At 43.5% G+C, this 12,247-nt stretch overlaps 1 protein-coding gene across 2 annotated transcripts in view; it reads right to left on the bottom strand.

The window, feature by feature from the left end:
• The window catches only part of Nt5dc1 (5'-nucleotidase domain containing 1), a 97,404-nt gene continuing 85,157 nt past the window's right edge, over positions 1–12,247 (bottom strand). The window contains exons 9-12 of one of the 2 annotated variants that reach the window (XM_051164593.1): positions 10,882–11,000; positions 9,378–9,530; positions 5,824–5,992; positions 1–610 (exon numbers count right to left, since the gene is read on the bottom strand). In XM_051164593.1, coding sequence (XP_051020550.1) covers positions 480–610; positions 5,824–5,992; positions 9,378–9,530; positions 10,882–11,000 — 572 coding nt within the window. In that variant the 3' untranslated portion in view covers positions 1–479. Of the gene's footprint in view, positions 611–5,823; positions 5,993–9,326; positions 9,531–10,881; positions 11,001–12,247 lie in introns of those variants that run through there. The other variant, XM_051164592.1, reaches the window with a different exon arrangement.

Below are 12,247 nucleotides of genomic sequence, written 5' to 3'. Positions count from 1 at the left end.
TCAAATCATAGTTAAGATTCACAGATGAGTTGGAAGGCTTGTTTAAAGCCATTGCTGGCCCCACTCCCAACTTCTGACTCAGGAGGAATGGACTGAGGCATTCAAACTTGCATTTTCAAGTTCTATGTTGCTCCGCGCTATCAGACTTGTGGACCAGGCTTTGGAAACTGCTGGGCTAGGTAGGTAGATAGATATACCCTTGCGTATACTTTTGTTATCATTGCAGGAGAACCCTAAAAACTGCCAGTGTAGAAAGTATGAGTCGTGTTCCTTTTTAGTCTAGGGCACTAAAAATATTAATATACTAAGAACTGTTAAACATTAATATGAGATATAAAAATCATTTATATTTTAAAAAGACAAATTGACAGGTATGCACTTGGTAAGTTTTCATTGAAAAATTGTTCTTATAAATCATTTGCATTTTTGGAAAATTAATATTTTTTTTCAACAGTATGTCTGCTGCACATTTGGTTGGTTCATTTTTCAGTGAAGATTATTTTGCTGTCTGTGTCTTTAGAACCCAAGGTACAGTGGGTCAATGGATAGTAGCCAGCTGCTTTTGAGTTGTTCGTAGAGAATCTTGTGAACTTATATTCCAGCGGTAATTCTGTGAGGGAAATAAGGGAAAACGTTATGTTTTGTAAGCCTCAACACTACTTCCATAAAAACAAGTAGATTAAAGTACAGTGTTTCATAAGCCGAACAAGGACAGTGATAGTGGTCACGTTAAAGTAGACAGGGAAATGGCCATGAAGCTTCACAATACACAAAGAACTGCGGCTCACTGAAGAAGGCTGGGCATGCGAGGAAGAGCCTTCCCTAGGGAACAGCACACCGCTGGCTATCCAGTGCCAAAGGGTCAGCCCCGGAAACCCACGCACAAGGAACATTCTGTAGGCTAGATAGTTTGCATTTATGTATTTAGGAACATAGTATATACATACTTACATGTAACAGCACTTAACAAATACAGAGGTCAGGAATTTGAAAGAGCAATATATGGGAGGGTTTGGAGGCAGGAAACAGAAGGGGGAAATGAGATAATTATAATGTCAAAAAAGCCAAACGTAATTTAAAAAATTCAATGTTGTTATTTTTCCGAGTTTCATAATCTTGATGCTTGTGCTACAGATAGGTGGGCACCACAAGGACACAGAGCACAGAGCAAATATATGAAATGTGTAATATTATGTATGCCAAATCACATTTAGATATTCTACACAAAATCTCCAGGACTCTGGCCCAAATTATACTTTATATTAGGGGCCACTGAGAGGCATCAAGGCTCAAGCAGTTAATCTTTATCAGAAAACCAAAACCAAAACCAAAACAAAACAAAACAAAAATACTGCTGCCAGCACTCAGGGAGGCAGAGGCAGGCTGATTGCTGTGAGTTTGAGGCCAGTCTGGTCTACAAAGCAAGTCAACAACAGCCAAGGCTACACAGAGAAAAATCCTGCTGCTGGGTAGGAAGGAACACTGCTTTCCTGATGTCAGAGAAAGCGAGGTTTACTGTGAAGAGGAAAGCAGTTAGCAGTTGTAAACAACATACTCTGGCTTCTGGGTATTTGAATAGGAATGGCATAACTATGCAACAAGCAACAGCAATGCTGCTTATGGTAACAGCAACGATTTGTTAATATTAAGAAAAAGGGGGAGGGAGGGGTAGCTGATAAGATGACTCTACAGTTAGAAGCACGCACTGCTCCTCCTGAGGATCTGAATTGTTTCCCAGCATCCACATCAAGTGGTTCATAGCCACCTGGGACTCCAGCTTCAGGGATCTGATGCCCTCTTCTGGCTTCCACAGGCACCCCTCCCCCCACCTTTAAAAAGCAGGGATGTTTGAAGAGATGGCTCAGGAGGTAAGAATGCTAGCTCCCTGGGCCAGAGGACCAGAGTGTGGATTCCAGCATCAGTATCAGGCAGTTCACCAACTCCTATGCCCCCAGGCCCAAGGACTCTAAAGCCCCTTCTGGCCTCTTGAGCACTCACACATAGGTATATACACAGTCACAGAGACCTCACAGATATATACATAATAATTAAAAAAAAAAAAAAAAAAAAGGATCTGGGGCACCTCAGTTGTAAACTACTTGTTATGCACACGAGGACCTGAGCTGGATCCCCAGGACCCACATTAAAGAACCGGGTGCACACTTGTCATCCCACGGCTGGGGAGGTGGATACAGACAGTGCTCTAGCTTGCTGACAAGCTAGCCTGCCTAGCCCACTTGGTGAGTTACAGACCTGTGAAAGATCCCATCACAAGGGAAAGGTGGATGTTGCCTGAAGAAACACACACACACACACACACACACACACAGACACAGACACACACACACACACACACACGCGTGCGCACGACCTGGGTATAGAACAGGCAAACAGAGTCAGACAAAAAGATCACAGGCCTCGTGAGTTATGAGACCATGGAGTCAGCAAGATGTATGTTGCATCTCTGCAGTAGCAATGTCTCGGATGGCAGTTAACTACCTGTAGCGAAAGAAAAAAGAACTCCTTCCTCCCCACTGCTTATTGTAGCAGTTTTCTGTTAAATTCTGTCATGAATGCACTGTATCTGCCACATTATCCCAACTATGGACCACTTCCATGAAGTGAACCAAAACCAACACACTTGTACATGGCAAAATGACAGAGAAACAGAATGGCTCTTGGGACTTCAACAGCAGACAGCAGCATCCGAGTCAGGTAAGGCTTCATCTCTTGTATGCATAGAGCCCTGAGCATCGCACTTTCCCTGGAGCTGCCTTACTCTAAGGTAAGCAACACAGTAGTGCCTAACTGCAGTCTGCCTGACGGAATCACGCTACAGCTCTGTAGGAGACGCAACTCACTCACAATAAACGTGATTATTATTTTGCATTTTGAGGAAGTGTTTCCAACAGCACAAGTAAGACACATCTACCTCTGGTTCCCAGCAACCAACAGGGCTTGTCTCAGTTTTATTTGACCCGCCTTTTAGCTCCTTTGAGAGAAGCTGGCCCTGTCACGGTCTCTCTTAGGGTGCAGAGAGAGAAGAGGCAGGGCTGGGGACATGGCTCAGTGACTAAGAGCATTCACTGTTCTTCCAGGGGACCCTAGTTCAGGTCAAGCACCCACACTGGGTGGCCTCCATAGGCACCTAGACACATATGACAGACAGACACAAACAAACAAAATTAAATACACTAAAAAAAAAAAAAAAAAGAAAGAAAGAAAACAAAAGAGAGAAGCGCACTGAAGTGACAGCTGAGGGCTCATTTTCTCATTTTTTAAAAAGAAGTTTTAGAATGCGAACTCATTTTTCTTTGACTTCTTACTATTCACAAGCATGCTTGATAATTTTTATACCCATCTAGGTATCTTAGAATAGTCCAATGGCTTCTATTAGTATACCATTCCAATAAAATTCTGAATTATTTTGAAAGAAAATATTTTTTTAACAGATTGTTTTTATAAGAAAGATTTCTTTAAGGCTGTGTTTAATTTTGCGTATAAGCACTGAACAACAACAAAAAGGAACACTCGAGAACAAGAATCCCACTGCAGAAGGACACGCTGACACACTGGGTTTGTACAGACACACAGATGCACCAAACCTACACAGGCCACGGCCTCATTCTAAAAACGGTATAATCTCCCCCTCGCCGCCCGTGTCCACTCCGTAACAGAGGAAGTGCATCTGATGCACCAGCTTAACACTCATCCGGGCTTCTGACGGGGACGTGAGAGAACTAGAGAGGATGGACACACAGCTAACACCCGAGTGAAGCCACTGGGGTGCCGAAGGGACAACCAGTACTTAGGGGCACACAATTCCCATGAAGATCAACCAGTACAGAGGGAAGGCCACTTTCTGTCACAGATTTTTCTTCTCCTGTGCGTTCAGGTTGGAGGCTGGACTAGGCACCGGCAGCAGCAGAAAAGCCAGGGACTTCCGGCAGTCTTCCCGGGCAGCGGAACTGACTGGCTAGGGGCCGAGCGCAAAGGAAGGGCAGAGAACTGGGTTCTGCTGTTTTCTCCTCAAGCTCTTTGGCAAATTTAGAAGAGAACTGGACACCAAGACTCCACACAGAAAGCACAGCCCTCCATATGTTGTTTGTGTGTGGCGGTTCCGAGCAGCTTCTCAATTAAACAGGCACAGAAAAAGTTCCCATCTGAAGGTGGAAGGCTGCCCAGGGAGTGCTCAGACTGTCAGTTACTATGTCTGTTCCTGAGAACTGATATTGAGGAAGGGATTCTCATGTTAATAATAAATGTTTCCCTAAGCGTCTACTTTGTTCCACATGATTATAATTACTCTTGAAGTTCCGATTACAGAAATCCCTTCTCATTTTACCTTTTAAAACTCTTTTACCCCCTTTCAGAGTCTCCTGTGGTTTTACTTGGTGGAACTTCATTCGGCACCCGCCTTCCCCGCTGCCTAGCTTCACTCCACAGTGTTGGGGCTTGAATCCACGGCCCTACACACGCAGGCAGGCTCTCTACGATGGCCCTGCACACCCAGGCAGGCTATGATGGCCTTGCACACACAGGCAGGCTCTCTACGATGGCCTTGCACACGCAGGCAGGCTCTCTACGATGGCCCTGCACACCCAGGCAGGCTCTCTATGATGGCCTTGCACACGCAGGCAGGCTCTCTACGATGGCCCTGTACACGCAGGCAGGCTCTCTACGATGGCCTTGCACACCCACACAGGCTCTCTACGATGGCCTTGCACACGCAGGCAGGCTCTCTACGATGGCCCTGCACACGCAGGCAGGCTATGATGGCCCTGCACACCCAGACAGGCTCTCTACGACAGTGCGCTGTGCTGCCAGCCTCTGCACATCTCCTTTGAGCAGTACAGTAGTTTACTTTCTGATGTGTCTAATCAGCTTTAACGTCTGTTCATTACTATCTTTATTTAGATTTTGAATGATTTAATTAAAAATTTCCATCCTCTTAGTTTTTACACCTCTTATTTTGTTTTCTGTAGTTGGTTTGTTTTGTTGTTATTATCCTTGTGGTCTCCTACCCTCATATTCCCGGGAATATTTCCTTTTGGGCTGTACATTACGTGAGCTGTTTGAGTGCCAGAATAACATATTCCTCAAAAGAGAACGGACACTCCTTTCCATTACCCACTGATTAGGGAAACTAGTAATTTTTTGCTATTCCGTTGTTTGAAGCTGAGTTTCAGGCCCTGTGAAAATGTGGACTCTGCCTTAAAGCACCCTCACGACAGAGGCTGATGGAGCTGATTGGCCCCACCATGTCTTCCTGTTCCCATCTTACAAGTTACATGACGTTTCTGAAAGTGGACTCTCTGGGGGAGTGCAGCCCCAAAGCCAGGTGCATCTTGCGCACTTCCTAAGCATCTTGTTCTGGTAGTTCTCCCAACTGGTATCCTATTTCTCCAATCAGATTAAAAAAAAAAAAGCGTCCAGCCTTTGTAGTTGGCTCCAGAAAGGTAGGCAGGTGTGTGTGTGTGTGTGTGTGTGTGTGTGTATGTCCTGATCCAGGCTGCCATATTGAGAAGCTCTTTCCCCTATCAAAAACTCATTATTCATTATACAGATTGAGCAGTACACACACACACACACACACACACACACACACACACACACACACACACACACACACGGATTTGAGAGAGAACAAGGAGGGTCTATAAGAGGCTTTGAAAGGAGGAAAGGGAAGCTAGAAATGATGTAATTAAATCATAATCTCAAAAATAAAGGAAAAAAGTAACTCTATGTCCTCCTTTTATGATGACGCCTCCAGTGGTTTCTACCTTGGGCAAGGAGAGGCTGCACAGGTAAACTTCCCCTTACCTGCAATAGCTTCAATGCTGGGGACTGCAATCGTGCTGTAGGTTCTGATTCTCTTAGAGGACCACGTATAAACCAGGGAGTCTTCGGCGTTCCCTCGTCCTGAGACTGAGTCAGTAAAGTATGAGCCCCATTTATTAGATAAGGAATTTAGAGGCTTTACCTTTGGCTCCTGGAAGAGGATAGAACAGCTGTGATTAGAACGGCACCTGTGGTGAATTGGTCTTGTGTTTTTTCACTCAATAAACAAGCAGAAATAGGAAAATGCTATAGGGATCTGTGAGCAGGGTTTGGAAACCTATTACATTTTTGCAAAGAAATAGTACTTCCTTATTATCAGTGTCCTTCTAACGTGATCCAGGATTGGCTTTTTAAAAGGTCAGTTGTCATAATCTAAAAAGTATCATAAGGTATGTATCAAGATAGTTTCTTGGGCTGGAGAGATGGCTCAGTCGTTAAGAGCACTGTCTGTTCTTCCAAAGGTCATGAGTTCAATTCCCAGAAACCATATGGTGGCTCACAACCATCTGTAATGAGATCTGATGCCCTCTTCTGGGATGCAGGTGTACATGCAGGCAGAACACTGTATACATAATAATAAATACATCTTAAAAAAAAAATATTTTCTAGCTCTTCGCCGAGAGTACTGAGAGATAAATATGTCTATTTCTAGAATTATCCACAGAATTTTTCACAGGTAGACTCTTCATGTACTGATTTTCCAAGGGGTAGGTATATTCCAGGTACTTATTTCTCTCTCCTTCCTTCTTTCCTTTCCTTCCTTCCTTCCTTCCTCCCTTCTTTCCTCCCTCCCTTCCTTTCTCTCTCCCTCCCTCCCTCCCCCTCCCTCCCCGTCTCTCTCTCTGTTTCTCTCTCTGTCCGTCTCTCTCTCTGTCTCTCTCTCTCTCTGCAGAGGTTGATGTTGAGTGTCTTGCTGGGTTTCTCTCAACCTTAGTTTTTGAGACAGCTTCTCTCAGTGAACCCGGTGCTCACTGATTGGCTAGAGTGACTTGCAGCTGTCAGGAAGCCCCGCAGATCCTCCTTTCTCCGCCCCCTATCTCCCGCATTGCAAACATGTGCCACCAAGCAATGTTAAAAAGCATGGGTTCTGAGGACTGAACTCAGGTCCTTATGATTCCGAGGCAAGCACTTTACTGACTGAGTCATCTCTCCAGCTCTGTGTTTCTACTTCTTACCATCCATCTTGTTGTAGCTTGAGAAATCATTTCTTACAATGAAGTTATTCTCTTAGCTACTTTTCTATCGCTGTGAAGAGACACCATGACAACTTACAGAAGAGTATATTGGGCTTATCGTTAGGGTTCTCTAACTATACAGCTATAGTTAGTCCAGGAGCAATATGGTGGGGAGCACGGTAGCAGGCAGGCAGGCATGGTGCTGCAGCACGAGCTAAGAACTCACGTTCTCGTCTGTGAGTAGGATGCAGAGAACTAAGTGGGGACGGCTCAGAGCCCAGCTGCAGTAACATACCGCCTCTGACAAGGCCACACCTCTTAATCCTTCCTAAACAGTCCCAGCAACTGCAGACCAGGAGTTCAATTATGTGAGCTTATGGGGGGGGTCATCTCATTCAAATCACCACAGTTACAACAATACTTTCAAGCTTTCCTCAATTATTACAGCTATGGTTTTACTTTCAGGTCTATAATCCCTTCAGAGTTTATTTTTTATGTGAAGAATGAGGAAGATCACCATATTTTCCCCCTTTTTCATTCCTAACTGGAATGTTCTGTTGGCTCCTGTATGGTAACTCAGAATGCAACACAGGGGCCTTGCTGGAACCCTATTCTCTACTCAAAAGTGTTATAGACAGAGTGAATATCTCCCTCTGACATCCTTAGGGCCAGAGAAATTGCTCAGATTTAGAATTTTTCAGTTTGAGACTATTTGAATATACTTTAATTAAGCATCTAAAACTTCAGAATTCAAAGGCTCCTAAGTCTGGAATTTTTATGACCAACATCATACTGGTGTTAGGAAATCTCAGAAACTAGCTGGGTGTGGTGGTGCATCCAAATACTCCCAGAACTCAAGAGGCCAAGGCAAGAGGACTCCAAGTTTGAGGCAAGCCTGGACTACACCGTGAGGCCCTGACTCAAAATACAAAACTTCAGAGTGTGAGACTATTAGAATTCTGGGATAGGTATACCATGTCATGAGTACCAGGATGAAAATCAATAAGGTTTTGTAATGTGACTAGTATCTATGGGTAAAATCCCTTTATAATAGGGTTAGTAATCTTAGGGTAAAAAACTTCCTTTTATTTTATTTCCTTATTTTATTTATAATTATTTTATTTCCTTAGTTTTGTGAGTGTTACATTTTCTGTCTAACTGCAGAAAACCTACCCAAATAGGTTTTGCACAGCATTGCATCAATTTTGTAAATAAATTATGCCATCCTCTCTTAAGTCTATATCTTCTATTATGTAAGTTTGTATTTAAATTTTTAATAGGATCCTAAATTTTATGGATGGCAGTCTTTTGTGTTTGTTGGGTTACTTCTAAGAGATGTTTATTTTGTTGTCTTAGGGGATAATTTGTCTCTTTGTACCTCTGTGGCTATGGCTGCTGTCTCTGGCTTTGGAATGCCAATTTAGCACCAGCATTCTGAATAAACCTTTGTATTCATTTTGATACCTTGATGATTACTTCTATGCTAATGGTCACATACCTGTAAAACATAATGATTTGGTAAAACTGCCTTTTAATGCTATTCTACATTTCTGATACTTTTCTCATGGCCAGCTCTGTTTCATGATGTAATCAATGAGTCCCCTTGTCTGGCTCAGAACCTGGAAGGAAGCCCTAGTGGGACCTGCCTGCGTCTCCAGGAAATACACAGACACATGTATGTATTTTCCTTCTTCCTTCATTTTCTTCAAATGCATTGGATTCCCACTGTGGATTCAGTGTGTAGGTTTTCCCTAACTAAAGGATATTACCTCTTCTTCTTATTTGCTAAAAATGGTCACCATTAAAAGTAAATTGTTTTTTAACCGAAATTTAAGACCACAATATTCTAAAAAGTATGCATCTTATTTTTAGTTAAAACGAAGAAGCACATTAGAACAGTAAGAGAGCTCCTAGGTGTCCTTTAGCGGCTGCTGAGAAGCCTACGTCCATCCTGCAGTGTCCTTTCTTCAGTCAACCTTCCTGCATAACCCAGAACACCTATAGGCACATACTAGGTCCCTAAAACCAGAAAATACTACTAAAGCAGCTAGAGGTGTCTCTCAGGAGGAAGCCATTAAATCATAGCCATTCAAACACAAACAACAGAAACATGAAGGTATTCAGTCAGATTAGAATTTTTTTTTTTTTTTTTTTTTTTAAGGCAGGGTCTAATGAAGCCAAGGCTGGTGTAAAACTCACTATGTAGCCAAGGTTAGCCCTGAAATCCTGATCCTCTTGTTCCATTTACCATGTGCTGGAACCTCAGACACACAACACCATTTCAGGCTGATTCTAACGTCAGGCAGCAAAAGGAGACTTCAGCTTTCAAACAGCCATAAAAAGGACAGGCAGGACCCTTACCTCATATTTCCCTCTCTTCTCCAGAGGCTCTGCTCCCTCAGGCCTCTCTGCTTCTTGCCCCTGAAGCTCCTCAAGAATAAGGACTGTCTCCCAGTTAGTATAGTGATGGGCTGGGAAAATATCTGAATGCATGCTGTCACCAAAGTAAACGACCTGTGATCCAGACAGAGAATTCTGAGTGAGGCATGGCTATGGGAGCGACGGCCACTGCACGGATAACAGAGGAAGCCCCTCATCAGACATCAGCGTACAAGAACCAAAAACGGCCTAAGAGTTTAGTTGGTCTTTGCTACTTCGGGCACTCTTCTTTTTCTCCCCTTTTCTGTCCCCAGTTTCACCCCCTGATACAAGATAGGAGAGAAGCAAGGATACAAAGGAAAAGAAAGACATCCCTGAATAAAGTCAGGGCAACATTATCATTAGACTACTTCCTGCTGACTAGGAGCATCCTTGGAGCAAGTTTGATCGTGCGCCATCAGGATATCTAATTTCTTCTTCTTTTTGCACAGCTTACCTAGCAAACTGCAACCAACAGCAAGCTACAGCAAACAACAACCAACTAACAGCCCCGCAACCACCCACACATGGGGCACTTGTGTATCTGAAAAGTCTCCAGGGGTTCCAACATCACACAATTGCAGAAACTCTCTGCAGCTGGCAAAATCACATACTTGTGAGAGCATGAGATAAATCATAGTCAGCTGCTGTGAAGCAGCCTCATATCCCCACACCAGGGATTAAAATGAAAACACATTCTTATAAGATTTCTGTGTTTATAAGGAACCCAAAATTCCAAAATTCTCACTATATAAGTGTCTTCAACTTCTATAAATAATTTCACAGATAACCAATTATTCGTCCTGTTTGACTCACAGGTTTGTTGAAGATAGAAGGCAGGCAAAGAACATAAAAAACAATTTTATTTGATTTTCCTAATGAAAGAGGGAACCTGTGTGTTTCCCATGTCTATAAGTAAATATGCCTCTAGAAGTAAAACTGACAACTTTTCATAGGGGATTACCTGTTACTAAGAACATGCATCATAACCACTGGATCTGATGAAACACAACCCCAAGTGCCCTGCATCTGCTGAAGCGCAACTCTTGAGCGCATGGCTCCAGCATGAACAATTTAGAAAGGTCCCCAAGTATTCTGAGGCAAAGCCTTACTGATCCAGACCATACCCCTCAACTCACAGAAGAGGGTGTGAGGCTAAGGGCTAAGAACCAGAGGCTCCTCATCCAGGCCCTGTGTCCCATGACCCCTTGAATAGTTCTCAGGAGGCAAGGAAAGTAGGTACCAATGGACCAGCGCTCAGATAAAGACTGGGTATTTACCAAAAGTGTATCTAGTCAGAAGAGGAAAAAGGAGAGATGTAGCAGCTGCTCAGAGGCAGATGACCCACCTAGATTCATAAGCATAACCCTTTACAGCCGCCATGGCTCTGTTCACGACTGTTTATACCTGCATATGGACATCAGGGCTCGCCTCATTCAGAAATTACCTTGGGCTCAGGCTTGCCAGTCATTTTCTTCAGAAGCTCATAAAGGTGGGCAGCGTTCCCTTGGGAGTACCAGCCAGGTTTATCCAGAGAAGGCAGCTCATCCTGCTCCTCATCGTTCTCTGCAAACATGGTTGACAGCCATCATTCAGTTGGGCTGCACCCAGGGCCATGGACCATGATTCCAAGTAAACCATGTGGGATGTGTGCATTCAGTAAGCACCTGTTATAAGCACTGTGTGTGCTCACATCTATTTATTATTTATATATCAATCTATCTATGCATAATGTATGTATGTATGTATGTATCTACCTACCTACCTACCAACCATCTATTTATGCAAGGGTGCATACATGCCATGGTGCATGCTTGGAGGTCAGATGACAAATCTCAGGACTGATTCTGTCCTTTGACAGTATGGGTTCTATATGCGTTCTATGGATTAAACTCAGATTGTTGGGTACTTGGCCTCTACCTGACTCTGATTTTATAAAATGGTCCACTTAGGGAACACCATTATGGAAGCCTAATTAAATCCTGTTATTTGAATGTAGGGAAGAGGGAACAGACTTTCATCAGTGACCTATTAAATCAAGCCTTAAAATCTGCACCGTATCCAGCACTGAGAGGGAGAGGTGGACATGGGCTCCATCCCTAGCAAAGATGCTCTTTGCAACTGGTACCTGCTTGTAAAGGAAAGATCACTGGCTGTACTCACCATGCTTCACGGTAGGCCCATGGCTGGGAGGAGTTGGCCAACACTACATAAATTTAATGGTGTTTTGGCAGACATTTTGTCTCATATTGCTTTGTTTGGGCTTCTGTTGTTGGTTTTTTTTTTTTTTTTTTTTGGTAGTGTCTTATTTGTCCTTTGCTTGTATCTTTTTGTTTCTCTCTCTCTCTCTCTCTCTCTCTCTCTCTCTCTCTCTCTCTCTCTCTCTCTCTCTCTGTGTGTCTTTGTGTGTATTTCTTGATTTTTTTTCCCTGTTTGTTTTTAAAGGAGAGAGAGGGAGGGAGGGAGGAAGGGAGAGAAAGAGAAAGAGAGAAAGATAGATAGAGAGGGAGAAGGAGAGGGAGAGGGAGAGGGAGAGAGAGAGAGAGAGAGAGAGAGAGAGAGAGAGAGAGAGAGATGCAGAGAGAAAGAAAGGGCATGATGCTGGCTAGGTGAGGAAGTAGGGAAGATCTTGAAGGGGTTGAGAGAAAGGAAATTGTGACCAGAATATATTGTATGGTTGTTTTTTAATAGAAAAACATTGCACCTGAGGATTTGATTACTTCACTCAGTCCTAGATCAGGACAGGAAGAGGGGTAGTAGAGTCCCTCCTGATATCAAAGTGTGAGTGTGGACTGCTCCAAACTGTCTTCTTT

The sequence above is a fragment of the Acomys russatus genome, chromosome 21 (assembly GCF_903995435.1).
Source record: "Acomys russatus chromosome 21, mAcoRus1.1, whole genome shotgun sequence".
In the NCBI taxonomy this organism is placed as follows: domain Eukaryota; kingdom Metazoa; phylum Chordata; class Mammalia; order Rodentia; family Muridae; genus Acomys; species Acomys russatus.
This window is presented reverse-complemented; position numbering and strand designations above follow the sequence as displayed.